At 36.8% G+C, this 19,966-nt stretch overlaps 1 protein-coding gene across 2 annotated transcripts in view; it reads left to right on the top strand.

Moving 5' to 3' along the window:
- The window catches only part of CD163L1 (CD163 molecule-like 1), an 83,861-nt gene that overhangs the window by 55,797 nt on the left and 8,098 nt on the right, over positions 1–19,966 (top strand). For both annotated transcript variants that reach the window (XM_011952574.1, XM_011952564.1), the window contains exons 9-18: positions 3,647–3,967; positions 6,926–7,240; positions 7,344–7,658; positions 8,017–8,109; positions 8,184–8,498; positions 9,287–9,607; positions 13,268–13,576; positions 13,945–13,977; positions 14,686–14,796; positions 15,554–15,649. In XM_011952574.1, the coding sequence (XP_011807964.1) occupies positions 3,647–3,967; positions 6,926–7,240; positions 7,344–7,658; positions 8,017–8,109; positions 8,184–8,498; positions 9,287–9,607; positions 13,268–13,576; positions 13,945–13,977; positions 14,686–14,796; positions 15,554–15,649 (2,229 nt within the window). The remainder of the gene's footprint in view (positions 1–3,646; positions 3,968–6,925; positions 7,241–7,343; positions 7,659–8,016; positions 8,110–8,183; positions 8,499–9,286; positions 9,608–13,267; positions 13,577–13,944; positions 13,978–14,685; positions 14,797–15,553; positions 15,650–19,966) is intronic.

Below are 19,966 nucleotides of genomic sequence, written 5' to 3'. Positions count from 1 at the left end.
TTTTTAGTAGAGACGGGGTTTCACCGTGTTAGCCAGGATGGTCTCGATCTCCTGACCTCATGATCCGCCTGTCTCGCATCCCAAAGTGCTGGGATTACAGGCTTGAGCCACCGCGCCCGGCCGTAAATACGTATTTTTTAAATTCAGAAAAACCTAAAAGTCAATGTGATGTCACCTTTTTATGATGAATCACCTGCAACACCTGTTTTTCCACCTAAGACTCTCTCTCAGAGTGGGCATCTGTTGCTACAAAGCAGTGAAATATGTTTTTCCCTATATTTAGTGTAGTTCATTTAGGGAAGAAAGTTCATCTATTTCTAGACACCCTTTCATGGAATCTCAGTTTCGACAGAGATTCCTACAAGATACGTATGTTTATTCTTCCTACCCTCCCTGCCACCACACACAAAATTAGAGCTCTCTAAACATCAGTACCTACAATAAGTCCCATTTTAAAAAATTTCTTTTTACTTTTATGGTAAAGTTGCTAAGACTGATCTGCCACCCTCACATGATTATTGTTTTGAAACTCCTGCCAATTACAAATAGAAACTTATGTTTTACAAACCCTGTCACTGAGCTCCAAACACATAGAGTAACAAATAGGCTTAAAATAGAAAGACATTGCAACTCTATTTTTCTGCTGAATGAAGAGTTTTATTTAGAGGATCATCTCATGTCTACACAAGATTATATCAAAAGAACCAATGTAGTAAAATTTCATTCAGCTGTTTTATAAGGCAGGAAGTGGGGCTGAAGTGGCAGGAAAGGACAGACATTCCAGGTCCTCTAGACCATGTTCATGATATTTTTCTTCTTCTCAAGGCCAATAGGAAGTAACTTGGTCAGGTTTGAGCTGGTCAGACAAAGTCAGAGCTGATTTTCTGACATGTCAGATCTGTCAACATTAGGAAGTCAATAAATCTATTAATATAATGTAGTATATAAAGTAGAAAAATAGCTTGATATCACATAGACATTTAATAATGTGAATTTTTATTTTTAACTAAAACAATAGAAAACAAGCTGATACCATTTATAGTTTTTAATTAAAGAAGTGTTACACTCTTATATAATTAGATATATTCTCAAATTAGCAGGCAATATTATTTTTGTTTCACAGACTATGCCACAGCACGCTCAAAGCTACCAAACTGTCCTAAAAAGGTAAAGTAACCTTTCTAGAATTAGATTCATTTCATTTTACATCAATACTGCTAAAAATTTCCTTCAAGAGCTGACTCTTCCAATTTGGCTCAGAATTACTTTCTGATTTAATTCTTGTTTTTCCTCCTATTTAAAAAGTTTTTTATTTCTATAGGTTTTTGGGGGAACAGGTGGTAATTGGTTACATGAGTAAGTTCTTTAGTTTTGATTTGTGAGATTTTGATGCACCCATCACCCAAGCAGTATACGCTGAACCCAATTTGTAGTCTTTTTTTTTTTTTTTTTTTTTTTTTTTTTGAGACGGAGTCTCGCTCTGCCGCCCAGGCTGGAGTGCAGTGGCCGGATCTCAGCTCACTGCAAGCTCCGCCTCCCGGGTTCACGCCATTCTCCTGCCTCAGCCTCCCGAGTAGCTGGGACTACAGGTGCTGGCCACCTCGCCCGGCTAGTTTTTTTTTGTATTTTTTATTAGAGATGGGGTTTCACCGTGTTAGCCAGGATGGTCTCGATCTCCTGACCTCGTGATCCGCCCGTCTCGGCCTCCCAAAGTGCTGGGATTACAGGCTTGAGCCACCGCGCTCGGCCCAATTTGTAGTCTTTTATTCCTCAACCCCCTCCTACCCTTTCCCCTGAGTCCTCAAAGTCCATTGTGTTATTATTATGTCTTTGCATCCTCGTAATTTAGCCCCCACTTATGAGTGAGAACATACAATGTATGGTTTTCCATTCCTGAGTTACTTCGCTTAGAATAATAGTCTTCAATTCCATCCATGTTGCTGTGAATGCCATTAATTCATTCTTCTTTATGGCTAAGTAGTATTCCATCATATATATATGTCTATATATATGTGTGTGTATATATATGTGTATATATGTATATACATATGTATGTGTATATATATGTGCGTGTGTATACACACACACACACACACCAGTTTCTTTATCCACTTGTTGATTGATGGGCATTTGGGCTGGTTCAATATTTTGGCAATTGTGATTTGTGCTGCTACAAACATGCGTTTGCAAGTATCTTTTTCAGATAATGACTTATTTTCCTCTGGGTAGATACCTAGTAGTGGGATTGCTGGATCAAATGGTAGCTCTGCTTTTAGTTCTTTAAAGAATCTCCACACTGTTTTTCATAGTGGTTGTACTAGTTTACATTCCCACCAGCAGTGCTGAAGTGTTCCCTTTCCACTGCATCCATGCAAACATCTATGATTTTTTGATTTTTTGATTATGGCCATTCTTACAGGAGTAAGGTGGTGTTGCATTGTAGTTTTGATTTGCATTTTCCTGATCATTAGTGATGTTGAGCATTTTTCATTAAAAAAAAAAACCCACCTACTCCTCTACTCACATACAGTGAATTTCATGTTTTCTTTTCCTGAGCTCCAATTTCTTTTTAGAATTACTTCATTTGGCATTACTAATAGGCAAGTTTCTCCATTTTTCTGGATTTGGTAATATCACAACCCTATGCAGTTTTTCCTTGACTTTTTCTTTTTATTATTATACTTTAAGTTCTAGGGTACATGTGCACAACATGCAGGTTTGTTACATATGTATACGTGTGCCATGTTGGTGTGCTGCACCCATTAACTCATCATTTACATTAGGTATTTCTCCTAATGCTATCCCTCCCCCCGTTCCCCACCTCACAACAGGCCCTGGTGTGTGATGTTCCCCACCCTGTGCCCAAGTGTTCTCATTGTTCAGTTCCCACCTATGAGTGAGAATATGCGGTGTTTGGTTTTCTGTCCTTGTGATAGTTTGCTCAGAATGATGGTTTCCAGCTTCATCCATGTCCCTGCAAAGGACGTGAACTCATCCTTTTTTATGGCTGCATAGCATTCCATGGTGTATATGTGTCACATTTTCTTTATCCAGTCTATCACTGAGGGACATTTGGGTTGGTTCCAAGTCTTTGCTATTGTGAATAGTGCCGCAATAAACATACGTGTGCATGTGTCTTTATAGCAGCACGATTTATAATCTTTTGGGTATATACCCAGTAATGGGATGGCTGGGTAAAATGGTATTTCTAGTTTTAGATCCTTGAGGAATCACCTTTTCATTAAATTATTTCACCTCTTCCTAACATTCTCTTCAGTATCTAACATGTAATATGTAATTCTTCAAATATTCAGGCAAGAATTAGGGCCATTAAGTAACAATATTTTTTATCCGCAGTCTCTGATAAGATGTTGTAGTGAAATTATGTCCTTGCTTTATAAGCCAGAAATGTTCATGGATTTGAAACATACCTTGGTGTACTTTTGTTATTTTATTTTTTATCCAATAAAAAGGAAAGTTAAGTTTGAAGGAAAGTACAAAATAAAATTAAACACTGGTGAAGCCAGGACCTGAACAATCTCTCAACTTTTGGCCACTGGTCTATGTTAGTGTATGTGAATGGATACGAATCTTTAATGTCTCACACAAAGTGGTTCTCTAAAATCATTGTGGTATTTGGTTTCAGATGCATCAGATATGGAGCTGAGGCTTGTGGGTGGAAGCAGCAGATGTGCTGGAAGAGTTGAGGTGAAAGTCCAGGGTGCCTTGGGAATTCTGTGTGCTGACAGCTGGGGAATAAACATTGCTGAAGTTGTTTGCAGGCAACTTGAATGTGGGTCTGCAATCTTGGTCTCCAGAGAGCCTCATTTCACAGAAAGAACATTACACATCTTTATATCTAATTCTGGCTGCACTGGAAGGGAAGCGTCTCTCTGGGATTGTATACGATGGGAGTGGAAACAGACTGCATGTCGTTTCAATATGGAAGCAAGTTTGATCTGCTCAGGTAATTTCTGGACAAAGATAAACACACTTATTCAATTATTTATTTTTTGCACTTATTTAATACATGTTTATGAAGTGGCTACTCAACAGTATTAGGTCAAAAGTAAACGAACTAGATAAAAGTAATCCTACCCTCTTATCTGGAAGACAGGTGTATAATAAAAATATATAATAAAATAATTGTTTATTTAAAATTGTGTGAAGTAGAAGCACAAGATGAAATGAGAAGGCATAATTAGAAGACATTACCTATTTGCAGAGTTGGAGAATACTTCTGTGAAGTGATAGTTAAGGAAAGATGTGAAGGACAGGTATGATTTAATCATATGAAGAAGTGTTGGGAAGATTAATTTAAACAGCAGTATTTTATTCGAGTACCACACTTGGGAATAAGCTTGTGTTATTCCGGGAACTAAAAGATGGTTGAAAGAAGAGGTATTAGATCCAAGTGAACAAGGGTGAAAAGTTATAATAAAGTCTTGGTATGTAGGGAAGGGAAAGGTTATTTATGGAATAGGAATTCTGGACTTTATTCTAAAGTGAATGATAAACCATTGAAGGTTGTAAGCATGATACAACTTGCATTTCAAAGACAGCACTCTGGCTGCAGTGTGGTGTGTGTGTGTGTGTCTGTGTGTGTATTGGAGAGAGAAGGCTATTGGATGCTGAGAGTCATGTTGTTGAATAATTCTAGGGAAGATGTGGAATTTTGATTAGGATGCTCACTGTGGAGCTGCTGAAAAGCTTCCAAATTTCAGAAATATTTAGTAGCTGAAACCAGCAGAACTTAATACACTGAATGTGGGAATAAAGATAAAGGTTTCTAGACTAAGCAGATGGGTGCACTGCAGTTTCATTGTCTGGAAAGATAATCTTGGAAGAGGAGCAGGTTAGAGAGAGTGGGATGATGAGTCCAATTTTGTATGTGTGAAATATGAGGCAATAGTAAAGCAGTCATCAAATGAAGAGGGTTGGAGGAAATATGATATAAAATTTAGGTGATCAGAAGACTTCTATTGAATGGAGATGTAACTATTAGAGTCCTAGATATGTGGATAGAAACCAAATCTAGGAATAAAATGTAAATTGAGAATTTTTAAAGCCTAGATCAAAGAAAGAGGAGCTCTTAGCCCTGAGGAACAATAATATTTAATAGTTTATTGACATAAAAGAAGTTGGAAAAGCATACTGAGGAATAGTGGTTACAGAATGTCACATCGCTAAAGCCAAGGGAAGAAGATGTTTCAAAAAGATGGGGACATGGATTAAAAAAAAACCCTAAGAAGCCAATATAGATGAAACTGAACAATTTCCACTAAACATAGCAACAGAGAAGTCATGAATAAATTTAATAAAAGTAGTTTTGTCACATTAGAAAAAGGAGATCATTTCAAGTTGAGAAGGAAATGGGAGGTAAAAATGTTGGAATAATAGGCATAGACTATTTCCAAAAAGTTGAAATTTTAAGGGGAAGAAATAGATAAGGTGATGACTAAAAAGGAATATAATCTCCAGGGGAGTTACTCAATTTTTTTATTGATAGGAGATTCTAGAGTAGTCCTGTTCAAAAGAGCATCACTTTCTGTGATGAAGTAAAATATATGCTGTTAGCTGATGTTAGAAGCTATGGGAAAATTAGAACTAGAAAATAGAATCCAGACTGTTTATGGGACAGAATGAAATTCCAAATAAAATGATTGGGGTAGGCCTTACTTAAAAGGTGAAACATAGACAAAGACTTGAAGATCATGAGAGAGGCAGTTATATGCATATATGCAGAAGGAAAATACAAATAGAGATACAGCCAGTTGAAAAGCCTTGGGGTAGGATTATGCCTGATATGTTTGAAGAAGAGAAAGGAATCCAGTGCAGCTGAAGAGCAATAAGTAAAGCATCAGAACATGGCACCAAAAGAAGTAAATGAGCAGGGGAAGGTCACTCAGGGACAAGTAGATCTTTGTAGGAGTTTAAGTTTTTACTCTGAGTAAAATATAGAGTCATGGGAGGATTTCGGGCAGAATACTTATTTAACCTGATACATCATTTTAAATGATCTCTCTGGGTTTTTATTTTTTTAAAAAGATGAACTATAGAGGAATAATTATAGAAACAGGGAATCTGTAGGAATCTATTACAGTAACTCAGGCAAGTAATGATGGTGGCTCAATCCAGGCACTAGGGCCGAAGGGGTGAGAAGTTTTGGGATTGTGGACATACTTTGAAAATACAGAAAACAAAACTTTCTGAAAGGCGAGATAAATTATGCAACAGAAGTCAAGAATTATTTCAAAATATTTGAGTGTCTGGAATGGTGGAGTTCTATCAATAGAAATATGGAAGTCTGCAACCTTGGATAGAAGTTTGAAAGGACTCCAAAGAATTCACATTGAGATGTCTATAAGAATTCCAAGTGGAAATGCTAAGTAGAAATTGGATAAATGAGTCAGGAGTTTGGAAAAATGGCTGGGTTGGAGACAGATAATTTATATTACTAATATAAGTAGTTTTGCTGCAAAGAATAGAGTCAGAATAATGGGCAGTATTTTTTTGTCGTTTATAAATTACTCATTTAGATGGATTACTGGGATCTAACCAGTAGGTAGAAGTCTTTCTATTCTTACGTTACACCATCTTCTTAAGATGACTACAAATCTTCATATATATTGTTTAATGCTGAAGTTAATTAGTATTTTTTAATGTAAACAAATTGTGCAATTCATTTCCTTCTGAGGAGCTCTAAATCTAGGATTGGTGGGTCACCAAGACATAGGAAATAGATATGTAATCCAGATCTATGAATTTAAGTCTGTACTGCTAATCTCATCCTCTGAGCCCCTACAAATGGGATGTTCTAACGATGAATGGAAAAAACATTGCTCTGGGGTTAGAGGTGGAGATTGGAGACAGGGACAGATATTGGAAAACCCTAAAAACTAACTTTTGAAATACTATTTTGTAGCCCACAGGCAGCCCAGGCTGGTTGGAGCTGATATGCCCTGCTCTGGACGTGTTGAAGTGAAACATGCAGACACATGGGGCTCTGTCTGTGATTCTGATTTCTCTCTTCATGCTGCCAGTGTGCTGTGCAGAGAATTAAATTGTGGAGATGCCGTATCTCTTTCTGTGGGAGATCACTTTGGAAAAGGGAGTGGTCTAACTTGGGCCGAAAAGTTCCAGTGTGAAGGGCGTGAAACTCACCTTGCATTATGCCCCACGGTTCAACATCCGGAAGACACTTGTATCCACAGCAGAGAAGTTGGAGTTGTCTGTTCCCGTGAGATTTTTAAATAATCTTAATTGGTGGGGCTAGAGATGGGGAGTATGAGGCTGGAGCGGATAAGTCCTGATGTCTCTTCTATGGCCTTGTCTCCTCCCAGGATATACAGATGTCCGACTTGTGAATGGCAAATCCCAGTGTGACGGGCAAGTGGAGATCAAGGTGCTTGGACTCTGGGGCTTACTGTGTGACACCCACTGGTACCCAGAAGATGCCCATGTTCTATGTAGACAGCTCAGCTGTGGGGCTGCTGTCTCAACCACAGGAGGAAAATATATTGGAGAAAGAACTGGTCGTGTGTGGGGACACAGGTTTCATTGCTTAGGGAATGAGTCACTTCTGGATAACTGTCAAATGACAGTTCTTGGAGCACCTCCCTGTATCCATGGAAATACTGTCTCTGTGACCTGCACAGGTAAGAGAACAATGCTTATGGTTAACTACTGTCAGTATAACCCAGAGATGGTAGAGGGAGTGTGGGATTAAAGTAAAGAGGGGTAAGAAAATGGGGGCACAGGTGGAGAGAGGATAGGCATGACAGTCAAAGAGTAACATGTAAGAAATAATGATAACTAGGGCCATTCCTAGGGTGAAGTTAACACCTCTGTGTTTGGGATTTACAAGTAGACATCATTAATAAAAATGATTTCAATAGACGACAGGGTTTGAGAAGTCCTCAGCACAAATGCTGATTCCATGTTATCACAGAACTCTTCAACCTTTTCCATGTATTTTGGTCTTACTTTTGCCCCATTTCCTACACCCTCCACCAGGAAACCTGACCCGGCCACTGTTTCCATGCCTTGCAAATTTATCTGACCCGTATTTGTCTGCAGTTCCAGAGGGCCGTGCTTTCATCTGCTTAGGTAAGCAGAATCAGTTTTAGGTAACACTGCGACCCTAAAGAATGTGACCTATTAACCGGACTTTCTTCTCTAAGAGGACAAACAGCTCCGCCTGGTGGACGGGGACGGCCGCTGTGCCGGGAGAGTAGAGATCTATCACAACGGCTTGTGGGGCACCATCTGTGATGACAGCTGGGACCTGAGTGATGCCCACGTGGTGTGTCGAAAGCTGGGCTGTGGAGTGGCCCTCAATGCTACAGTCTCTGCTCACTTTGGGGCGGGGTCAGGGCCCATCTGGCTGGATGACCTGAACTGCACAGGAACGGAGTCCCACTTGTGGCAGTGCCCTTCCCGGGGCTGGGGGCAGCACGACTGCAGGCACAAGGAGGACGCAGGGGTCATCTGCTCAGGTCTGTGCTACTAGCTTTGCACCCTCCTCTACACATGCGTGCACACACTTGCACACACACAATTGTAAAGTATAGTGAAAAGCGTATGGCCTAGGAATAAAAAAAGTCACTTGATTTTAATCCTATTCTTATACTGATTTCTTAATACCCTTGTCATATTACACTTGTCTGGGTATCATTCATAACTGAGAAAAATAAGATTGGTTTTACTGTCAGAGAAGGTTAGACCCCAAGAAAGGGACCTTACGTTACATCCACCTTGGCTCTGAGAACACACTGTCAACCGTGTCCAATCTGCCTTATTTTGTTGTTCTGTTTTGTTTTGTTTTAGGCTTTCAGTAGCCTGAAGCCATGGTTGTTAGTTTCTGTCTCTAGTGGTAAGCGAAAAAGAGGGATGAGGAAGGGACTTGACCAGCCTGACCAGAAACAGAAACTAAGAACCCATAACTGTATTCTCTCCCTTGGACATCCCTGCAAATGGGATTAACCTCCTGATTATTTCCTGAATTGAATTTATTTTCGAGAGTAGAATGTAGAAGGTTGCATTTTAACTTAAGTTGATATAAATTTAAAGCTCAAATACTATATTTGGGAAACCCATGCTAATCGTGAAATCATACAAGACCCTTAGTTTCCATCAGATTTATGCTGTTAATATGTCAGAGTGATTTATGAAATTGTATCGTGAGCCCTAATATATTATTTCCAAGGGAAAAATGGATTCCTTGAGGAGGAATTTTCCAACTCCAAAGGAAATATTTAACACTAAGTTTTGTATTTCTCTGTAGAATTCACAGCCGTGAGGCTCTACAGTGAAACTGAAATGGAGAGCTGTGCTGGGAGATTGGAAGTCTTCTATAATGGGACCTGGGGCAGCGTTGGCAGGAGGAACATCACCACAGCCATAGCAGGGATTGTGTGCAGGCAGCTGGGCTGTGGGGAGAATGGAGTTGTCAGCCTCGCCCCTTTGTCTAAGATAGGCTCTGGTTTCATGTGGGTGGATGACATTCAGTGTTCTAAAACGCATATCTCCATATGGCAGTGCCTATCTGCCCCATGGGAGCGAAGAATCTCCAGCCCAGCAGAAGAGACCTGGATTACATGTGAAGGTGGGTATCTTTCTAAACACTGGCTGTCACTGAAGCCCTGTGAAATATAACTTAGCACAAATAGCAAATCTTTCCATTCAGGAACACACGGCAGACTCACTGAAAAGTGCATGACAGTAAATCCTGATTTGTCACATCTATTCTGTATTGAAATTTTATTATTTTGGTTTAGTATTTTACAGGGTATTTAAAAATGTATATTGTCTCTTTTGATTCCTTTAAGCTCCTTGTGAGAAGCTGGATGAAAGCACATAAAGGGATAACAACTCATAAAAAAATTATAGTGTTTTAAAAAATGAAAATATTATGTATATACTTTGTCTTAGAAATTCTAGGAAGCCCAGAACTTTTGAGGAAACGTGAATTAATTAGGGAGATTAAACAGCTCTATTTTTTCCTGCAGAACATTTTACTATGGGAAGTTAGTTGATTATTTATAAGACACTTGTAAATTGTCTTATTTGATTAAAATTTAATATGTTTATTGTAGAGATTTTAGAAATTGTACAATTATAAACAATAAAATGCATTCCACGTTTAATCTGATTATCAAAAATAACCATTACTAATATTCAGAAACATTAACTATTAGACTTCCTTTTGTACAAAAACTTGAAGTTATGATTGTGTGTATGAAATATAGGTATGTGTATATGAAATATAGATACTATATATGTGTATATGTATATATAGTATGATATATATGCATGTAATGTATAGCATTACGCTATAGGATTTCTGTATCCTACTTTTATATGTAAAAGTATACTGTAAATATATTCTAATTTCAATGAATAGCTTTCAAATGGCATGTAATATTTTATCATGTGAACATAAATAACCATGTGATTATTGGTATTAAGGTTATTTCTCAATGTCAAACTAGTATAAATAATACCATTATAAGCATCCTTGTTCATTTTCAGTGAATCTCTGATTATATCTGAAGGTTATATTTCTAGTCCCATAATGAGTGGGTAAAATGAGTGAACATTTTTATGATTCTTTATATGTACTAGCTAATTACTCCAGCAGAAAACCTATGCATTAGTTTTCATTCTTATCACCAGTATATGAGAGCATTGATTTTATTTCACCCTTCCCATCAATGTTACACACAGAGAGAAACATATACACAGACATACACATACCTTCCCAAATTAAAATTTCACCTAAATCAACATAATTTGCATGGGCTTGGTTAGTAGTGGATATGGACATTATTTATGAGTATTGTCCATTTGTGGTTCATACTTTTAAGCATTTTGCTTCTTTTTACTATTGTAATTTTGTCACAAAATATCATTCCCCCAAAAATTGAAAAATCCCAGAAATCTTGACAAAAACCACAAATATCACCTATAGTACCATGATCAGTTGATGATATATAGCTGATGTTACACTCTTGAGTATCATATATGTGTATATATTTTATATATATTCATCTATTTTATTGCAAAAAAGTTATACTATGCATTTTTGTGCTGGCTGCTCTTTTGATTTAGCAATATTTTCTCAAGTTAAAGTATATTTTTTTTACCGTATGATACACTGTAATCTGATGCACCAAATCCCTGTCATTGGACATGTAAAAAATTCAAGTTATTTCCATTTTAAGTAGCATCATATTAAATATCTTTAAATACAGAGAAAATTATTTTAAGCATATTTCTCAATATTTTCTTCCCAAAATCTATTTTCCTATTTGATCAATTATATTACCTGAAATTTTGGATTTCAACTATCTTAAGTTTTAATTTATCAATATTGTATGTTAAAATTTTGCATCTATATGTATATGAATGATACTATGCAATAGATCTTCAGTGCTCTTTTTATATTTGTTGATATTAGCATTGGAGATTTGTTCAAATGTAAAATTGACTAGGATGAATTCTGCCAGCTTTTATGATCTTTAATAGTATATGGAATAAAATCATTGTGTTTTAATATTTGAAAGAGAATAACTACAGCTATTTTGGATAGTAATTTGTTAATACTTAAAAAGAATGTCCAGGACTATTGGCTTAGTCTCATTTTCTTGAGTCAATTTTGTGAAAGGATGAAAGAATGCATTAGTCAGTTCTCATGCTGCTAATAAAGAAATATCAGAAACTAGGTAATTTATAAAGGAAAGAGGCTTAATGGACTCACAGTTCCACATGGCTGGGGAGGCCTCACAATCATGGCTGAAGGCAAAGGAGGAGCAAAGTCACGTTTTACATGGTGGCAGTCAAAAGAGCATGTGCAGGGGAACTCCCCTGTATAAAACCATCAGATCTTGTGAGACTTATTCACTATCACAAGAACAGCACAGGAAAGACCCATCCCTATGATTCAATTACCTCCTACCAGGTCCCCCCAACAGCACATGGGAATTATGGGAGCTACAGTTCCAGATTTGGATGGGGTTAGAGCCAAACCATAGCAAAGACGTAGGATTAAAAACCATACTCTGAATGTATTATTATATAGGCCATTCAGTGATTTATTATTATGTAGGCTATTCAATGGTAGGAGGTAGAAGCTAGTCTAAAACTATTTATTAATGAGCAGGAGATTTACAAAAATGAAGAGAAAAAATAAACTCTTTCAAGATGTTTGGCTATGCGAGAGAGAAAAGAGTTAACCTGGTAACTGGAGAGGGACTCTTATGACAATGAGAAAGGAAAATTTTTAAAAGGTACATGTGAAAGTTACCAGGTCTGGGGACTTGGGGATGACTTATCAGACCTGGGGATGAGATGTTTAGATCAAAAACACCCTTTTGAATAGAAGCCAAATTACCTAAAAGTTAATTATCTACTGAAACTATATTATATTATTACGGGAACTAAGATCCAATAGAGAAATCCCGAGATTCTCTTTTGGTCTTCATGTCGTTGGTGGGCAGAGGTAAGGCAGAGGCTTAGAATATGAAAGAACGTGTAACAAAATAATAAAGAATGAGAAATAAAAATGATAAGATCATTCTAAAATATCGAGGATTCTGCCACCTTTTTTGGCAGCAAGTTTAAAATGACCCCAGTTATAATTATCTGCAGTGAAACTCAGTATTTCAGGAACCAGCTTAAAGGAGATGGAGAGTTAGGCTTATCCTGCATTTGTACACAGCCATGTGATGAGAAGTCACTAGTGCCAAGGCATTATTCATTTGGGAAAGAGAGTGTTTGTAGTTATGATCTTAGTATACATACTTACAGGGAGCGAAGTGAAGGCAAGAAAGGACTGATAATTGGAAGACATAGAAGAAGCAATGGCCTATGGATCAGACTTGAGCCAAACGAACATTAGTTATCTTTGGAGAAATTGTGAAAATGAGAGGGACAAGACAGGAGGTTTGCGTCAAATAGGACATTGAAATTTGGAAAATGAAATCAATATGTTTTGTTTTCAGACACCTAGAGTAGAAAATGAATATCTGTTTTGGCCTCGCTGGAGATGTTTCACCCCTTGACTGTGACTAGTACAAACCACAGTCAGGTGTAGGGGCTTATTCACTTTACAGGTCCTTGTCTAATCTATGTAACATTGAAATTCTGCCTTCCTTACCACACCCATATTCATCAAGCACATTTATTACCTTCAAGTTTTTCTACCTTAGCATTCTCCCACAACCTCCTTCAGGAGTAAAGACAGCCATGTTTTGTGCCTTTGTAGATAGAATAAGAGTGCGTGGAGGAGACACGGAGTGCTCTGGGAGAGTGGAGATCTGGCACGCAGGCTCCTGGGGCACAGTGTGTGATGACTCCTGGGACCTGGCTGAGGCGGAAGTGGTATGTCAGCAGCTGGGCTGTGGCTCTGCTCTGGCTGCCCTGAGGGAGGCTTCGTTTGGCCAGGGAACTGGAACCATCTGGTTGGATGAGATGCAGTGCAAAGGAAATGAGTCATTTCTATGGGACTGTCATGCCAAACCCTGGGGACAAAGTGACTGTGGACACAAGGAAGATGCTGGCGTGAGGTGCTCTGGTAAGTGTGAAAAGGCCATGCTTAAACTGAGCCTCCCAGTAATGGTAGAGAATATTGGGAAAAGAAGATACTAGGATTTCTTGCTGAAGAATGAAAGGCTATGTTAAACTAACGTTTTTCCACAACTAAATAACATAATGTTCCACAGTTATCTAAAATAGCCCCCATAATTTTGAGGGAAGAAAGCTGGATTTAGCCTTAGACTAAATCCTCTTAGCAAGAGGATTCTGAGGAGTGATATTTTAAATGACAGCCAATATTCACAGACGTAAAAAGGATATTTAAATGACATCCAATATTCACAGGAGATGTAAAAAGAAATACCCAGTTCCTTTTCGTTCGTTTATGTCTTTCTCTCTCTCTCTCAGGACAGTCGCTGAAATCACCGAATGCCTCCTCAGGTATAGTCTTCTGCCTATCAGTGCTGACACCAATACCTAAGGCTGTAAGGAAGGTCGAGGGAGGGCAGAAACTGCTATGATAATCAAAGAAGACTCTGGACTGCAGAAATATGAGTCTGTGAGTCGCAGCCAGTGGTATCAATAGCTCTATGATTGCTTTGCTATGCAGTCCTTCTCTCTAGAAAAATCCTTTTTACACGCAGAGAAGGATAAGACTCTCGTGGTACCCTCATAGATAGAGTTATCTTTCTAGATTCTCGAGTATTCTTTGTGAGACTGGCAGAAACAGCTCAAGCCTCAGGAGAATCACTTAAACCCAGGAGGCAGAGGTTGCAGTAAGCCGAGGTCATGCCACTGCACTCAGCCTGGGTGATGGAGTGAGACTCCATCTCAAAAAAAAAAAAAAGAAAAAAAGAAACAGGTCACAGCTCAAGCTCTAGTATTTTCTGATTTCTGATGTTTTAGTAGTGAATGCAATGCAAGAGGAAAGGTTTAGGGCAATAGAATTATGGAAAGATTTGGATTCAGTTGTTCCTAGATAGTTTTCATCTAAGATAGCTTTCAAAGATTATGTATTGTTCATGAATATGCTAAAATGTATAGCCATTATTCTTCTCAGCAACTAGGGAACCAGTTTTTTTTACAATATATAAACCCACAACTGATATCTACTAGTTTAATACTTATCAATGCTTAATTTCTATACAGGTCTTTCAGCACTTATTTTATCTAGTATCTTTGGTCTCCTTCTCCTGGTTCTGTTTATTCTATTTCTCACGTGGTGCCAAGTTCAGAAACAAAAACATCTGTCCCTCAGAGGTGAGAACCCCACTAGGATTGTATCAAATGTGAGTTACCTGCCACCAAGGGCACACAGGATGGGGGATTCTTGCAGAGGGGAAGAAATGCACTTGCCACTTTGAGTAGGATGGATTGGAAAGTGCCAGGCCAAATGCAGAAGCATGTGGAAGGATCAAGAATCAGCCCATCCACAATTTCCATTTACACAAATGTAATCTTTTAAAGCTGTAGCTTGCAATACAGATGATGAGTCAGAGAGGCAAATATCTTAGCTGATAGAAGGAAGGGAATTGTATGTTTGGGTTCAGAATCTAGATTGCAGAAATAGCCAATAGAAAATGTAGAAGCATGGTGGAGGATTAAGAACAAGAGTGTCCTGGGTTTGAACACCACTTATATAATTTACTAGCTGTGTAGCCTTTGGCTAGAAACTACCTTTCCAAAATCTGATTTCCTAGTTTGTAAAGATAATAATAGTACTACCTCATTATGTTAAGATAGTTAAATAAATTATTCATCTGTATAAAAAATGGCCAGCACATAGTAAATACTATGTAAAGAACTTGTTAATAAAAGTGGAAGAATATCGAGGGTTCAAGAAAAAGGAAGATAAATATTAAAATTGTTAAAAATTCACTAGCAGGGTAGGTGCTGAAAGGGTCATTGGATTTTAGCTCAGAGGGATTAATATGTGTCAAACCTTAGCATTAAGTGTGCTAGTATAAGGGATAGGCCATTTGAATTTGAATCCTAACCATGAAGCATCCATTCTCAGTTTCAACCAGAAGGAGGGGTTCTCTCGAGGAGAATTTATTCCAGGAGATGGAGACCTGTCTCAAGAGAGAGGACCCACATGGGACAAGAACCTCAGGTCTGTGCAACTCCAGGGGCCTTACTCCATGGAGAGGGTGGGAATATAAATACCACTGATATTTAGGAATTCCCACCCGATGGAGATGTGTCTCAGCCTCTTATACAAAATACACGAAAGGGAAACAAATGGGGAATAGATAAAATAAAATATGACTCAAAATTAAGAAAACTGGAAAATACATTCTCACTTATTTCATCCTCAGTGTCATACTTAGTTCACGGCAGAGGCACCAAGCAGAGAAGACTAAAATAAAAAGTATTGTTTCTTCTAATAATAAGTCAAATAACTTGTCCACAGTTTCGTTACAAACCCAATAAACAATAATTGTTTTCCAATTTTATTACATTCTATTTTAATATGGTGGCTAAGTTCCTTGAATCTTATCTATATTTGTACATTTATAATTATTTTAAAAATAATTTTATTATGATATGCAGTGTGAACAAAACAGTGCATAAAGGTAAATCTTTTTTGGAAATAACTTATAATGGAATTACTGTGACAATACAATGAACACCATCTGGCAAAGCGACTTTCCAATAGCTATAACAAATTTTACTCCTCTAAGTTATAAATGAGAATGTATTTTACTGAATAATCACTGACACTAAATAGTGTCATCTTTTATAATGTTGCTAATTTAGTATTTGATAAGTGGCATCTCATTGTTATTTTAATTAACATTGTTTTAAATTTTATTTTTGTATTGATGTACATAGTTTCTAGGTACTTGTGATAATTTAGTACATTCATATAATTTGTAAAGATCAAATTAATATAATTGGGTTATCTATCACTTCAAATATTTGTCTTTTTATTATACCAGAAACATCTGAATTATCTTCTAGCTATTTTGAAATAGCAATAGATTATTGTAAATTATAGTCACCTTATTGATTTATCAAACACTAGATTTTATTTCTTATGATTGTATATTTGTACTCAATCAACCTCTCTTTATCCTCCTTTTCCCCTACCCTTTCCAGCCTCTGTTAACCACCAATCTACTCTCTATCTTCATGGGACATTTTTATCTCCCACATATTAATGAGAACATGGATATTTGTCTTTCTGTGCTTGGCTTATTTCATTTAACATAATGACCTCTAGTTCCATCATGTTACTACAAATAACATTATTTCATTTTTTATGGCTAAAAATGTGTGTGTATATATACCACATATTCTTTATCCGTTCGTTCATTGATGGACACTTAGGCTGATTCCATATTTTGGCTATAATAAATAGTGCTGCAATAAACATGGTACAGCTATCAGTTTGTTATATAATTTTCGTTCTTTTGGATACATATCCAGAAGTGGAATTGCTGGATCATATAGTAATACTATCTTTAGTTTTTTGAGGAAAATCCATGCAGTTTTCCATAATGACTATACTAATTTATACTCCCATCAATAGTGTATGAGGGTTCTCCTTTCTTCCTATCCTTGCCAGCATCCATTATTTCCTGTCTTTTTGATAAAAGCCATTCTGCCTGAGGTATGATATCTCATTGTCTTTTTGAGTTACATTTCTCTGATTATTAGTGTTGTTGAGCATTTATTTACATATTGGCCATTTGTATATCTTTTGAGAAATGTCTATTCAGTTCTTTCACCCATTTTTAAAATCAGATTAGTTGGTTTTTTGCTATTGAGTTGTCTGAGCTCTCTCTATATTTAGATTATTAACCCGTTATTAGATGGATAGTTTAAAAATATTTTCTCCCACTCTGTGGGTTGTCTCTTCACTTTGTTGATTGTTTCCTTTGCTGTGCAGAAGCTTTTTTGATTGATGTAATCCCATTTGTCTATATTTTTGCTTTGACGGCCTGAGTTTGAGGTCTTACCCAAGAATCTTTGCCCAGACCAATATCCTGGAGTGTTTCCCAATGTTTGCTTCTAGTAGTTTCACAGTTTCAGGTCTTACATTTAGTTATTCAATCCGTTTTTATTTGATGTTTTATATGGTGTGAGACAGAATCTAGTTTCATTCTTGTGCGTGTGGTTATCCAGTTTTCCCAGTGCCATTTATTGAAGAGATGGTCTTTTCCCAGTGTATGTCCTTGCTGTATTTGTCAAGAGTGGCTTGGCTATAAATGCATGGATTTATATCTGGGTTGTCTATTCTGTTCCACTGGTTTATGTATCTGTTTTAGTACCATGCTGATTTGGTTACTATAATTTTGTAGTATATTTTGAAGTCAGGTAATGTAATACCTCCAATTATGTTCTTTTGCTTGGAATAGCTTTGGCTATTGGAGGTCTTCTGCTGTTCCATCTAAAATTTATGATTGTTATTTCTATTTCTGTGAAAAACGTCATTAGTGTTTTCATAGGGATTGCACTGAATCTGTAAATTGCTTTGAGTAATTGCTTTGGTTATTTAACAATATTAATTCTTTCAATCTATGAGCATGAAATATAGTTCCATTTTTTTGTCCTCTTCTGTTTCTTTCATCAGTGTTTTATAGTTTTGTTTGTATACATCTTTCACTTCTTGGTTAAATTGATTCCTAAGTATTTTATATTATTTATAGCTATTGCAGATTGGATTGCTTTTTGATTTCTTTTTCACGTTATTTGCTTTTAGGATATAGAAATGCTACTGATTTTTATATGTTGATTTTGTATTCTGTAACTTTACTGAATGTATTTATTAGTTCTCACAGTTTTTTGGTGGAATCTATAGATTTTTCTAACTATAAAACCACATTGTCTGCACAGAAGGCTAATTTGACTTCTTTCTTTCCAACTAGGATGACCCATATGTCTTTCTCTTGCCTAACTGCTCTGGTTGGGACTTCCAGTATTACGCTGAATAAATGTGGTGAAAATGGACATCTTTGCCTTGTTCCACATTTTAGAGGAAATGTTTTCTATTTTTCCCCATTTAGTATCATATTAGCTGTGGATTTATCATACATGGCCTTTATTATGTTGAAATATGTTCCTTCTATACCCGGTATATTGAGGCTTTTCATTATAACAGGATGTTGAATTTTACGAATGATTTTTTAGCATCTATTGATGTGATCATATGGGTTTTGTTCTTGATTCTGACACTTCTTTATTGATTTGCTCATGTTGAACAATCTTTGCATCCCTGGAATGAATTTCACTTGATTTTGGTGAAAAATCTTTCAATCTGTTGTTGAATTTAGTCTGCTAGTATTTTGGTGAGGATTTTTACATTTTTGTTCATCAGCGACATTGGCCTGCAGTCTTCTTTCTTTGTTGTTTCATTGTCTGGTTTTGGTATCAGGGTAATGCTGGCTCTATAAAATGAGTTTAGAAGTGTTCTCTCCTCTTCAATTTCATTAAGAGTTTGAATAGAATTAGCATTAGTTCTTCTTTAAATGGTTGGTAGAATTCAGCAGTGAAGCATCAGGTCCTGGGGTTTTCTTTAGTGACAGGTGTTTTAAATTATTATTATTATGACTTTGATCTCATGACTTGTTATTGATTTGTTGAACTTTTCTATTTTTTCATGGCGCAGTGTTGGTAAGTTTGTATACGACTAGAAATATTTCCAATTCTTCTAAGTTTTCCAAATTGTCTATAGTTGTTTATAATATTTTTAAATGATTCTTTGTATTTCTGTGGTCTCAATTGTTATGTCTCTCTTTTCATTTCTGATTTTATTTATTTCCGTTTTCTCTCTTCTTACTTAGTCCAGCTAAAGGTTTATCAATTTGTTTTATCTTTTCAAAAAATCAACTTATTAATCTTGCTGCTCCTTTGTAGATTTTAAGTCTTAATTTAATTTATTTCTTCTCTGATTTTTATTATTATTTCTTTTTATCTGCTAATTTGGGGTTTGGTTTGTTCTTTCCTTTTCTGTTCTTTGAAGTGCACCATTAGCCTGTTTATTTGCAGTCTTTCTACCTTTTTTTCCCCCTTTTTAATATGGAGTCTCACTCTGTCGCCCAAGCTGGAGTGCAGGGGTACAATCTCGGCTAACTGCAACCTCTACCTCCCAGGTTCAAGCAATTCTCCTGCCTCAGCCTCTGGAGCAGCTAGGATTACAGGCACATGACACCATGCCTGGCTAATTATTTTGTATTTTTAGTAGACATGGGGTTTCACCATGTTGGCCAGACTGGTCTCGATCTACTTTTTTGATCTGGGTGTTTACTGCTATAAACTTCCCTCTTAGTACTGTTATTTAGTGTATTTTTTTTGTTTTTTTGCTGTATCCCATATATTTCAGTATGTTGTGTTTTCATTTCCATTTTTTAAAAAACTCTTAATTTTCTTAATTTCTTAATTTCTTTCCTTTTCATTGCTGAGTAGTATTCCATGGTGTGTGTGT

Source organism: Colobus angolensis, unplaced genomic scaffold (genome assembly GCF_000951035.1).
Source record: "Colobus angolensis palliatus isolate OR3802 unplaced genomic scaffold, Cang.pa_1.0 Scaffold11, whole genome shotgun sequence".
NCBI classification, from domain to species: domain Eukaryota; kingdom Metazoa; phylum Chordata; class Mammalia; order Primates; family Cercopithecidae; genus Colobus; species Colobus angolensis.
The sequence above is the reverse complement of the archived record's forward strand: the minus strand, read 5'-3'. Positions and strand labels throughout refer to the sequence as shown.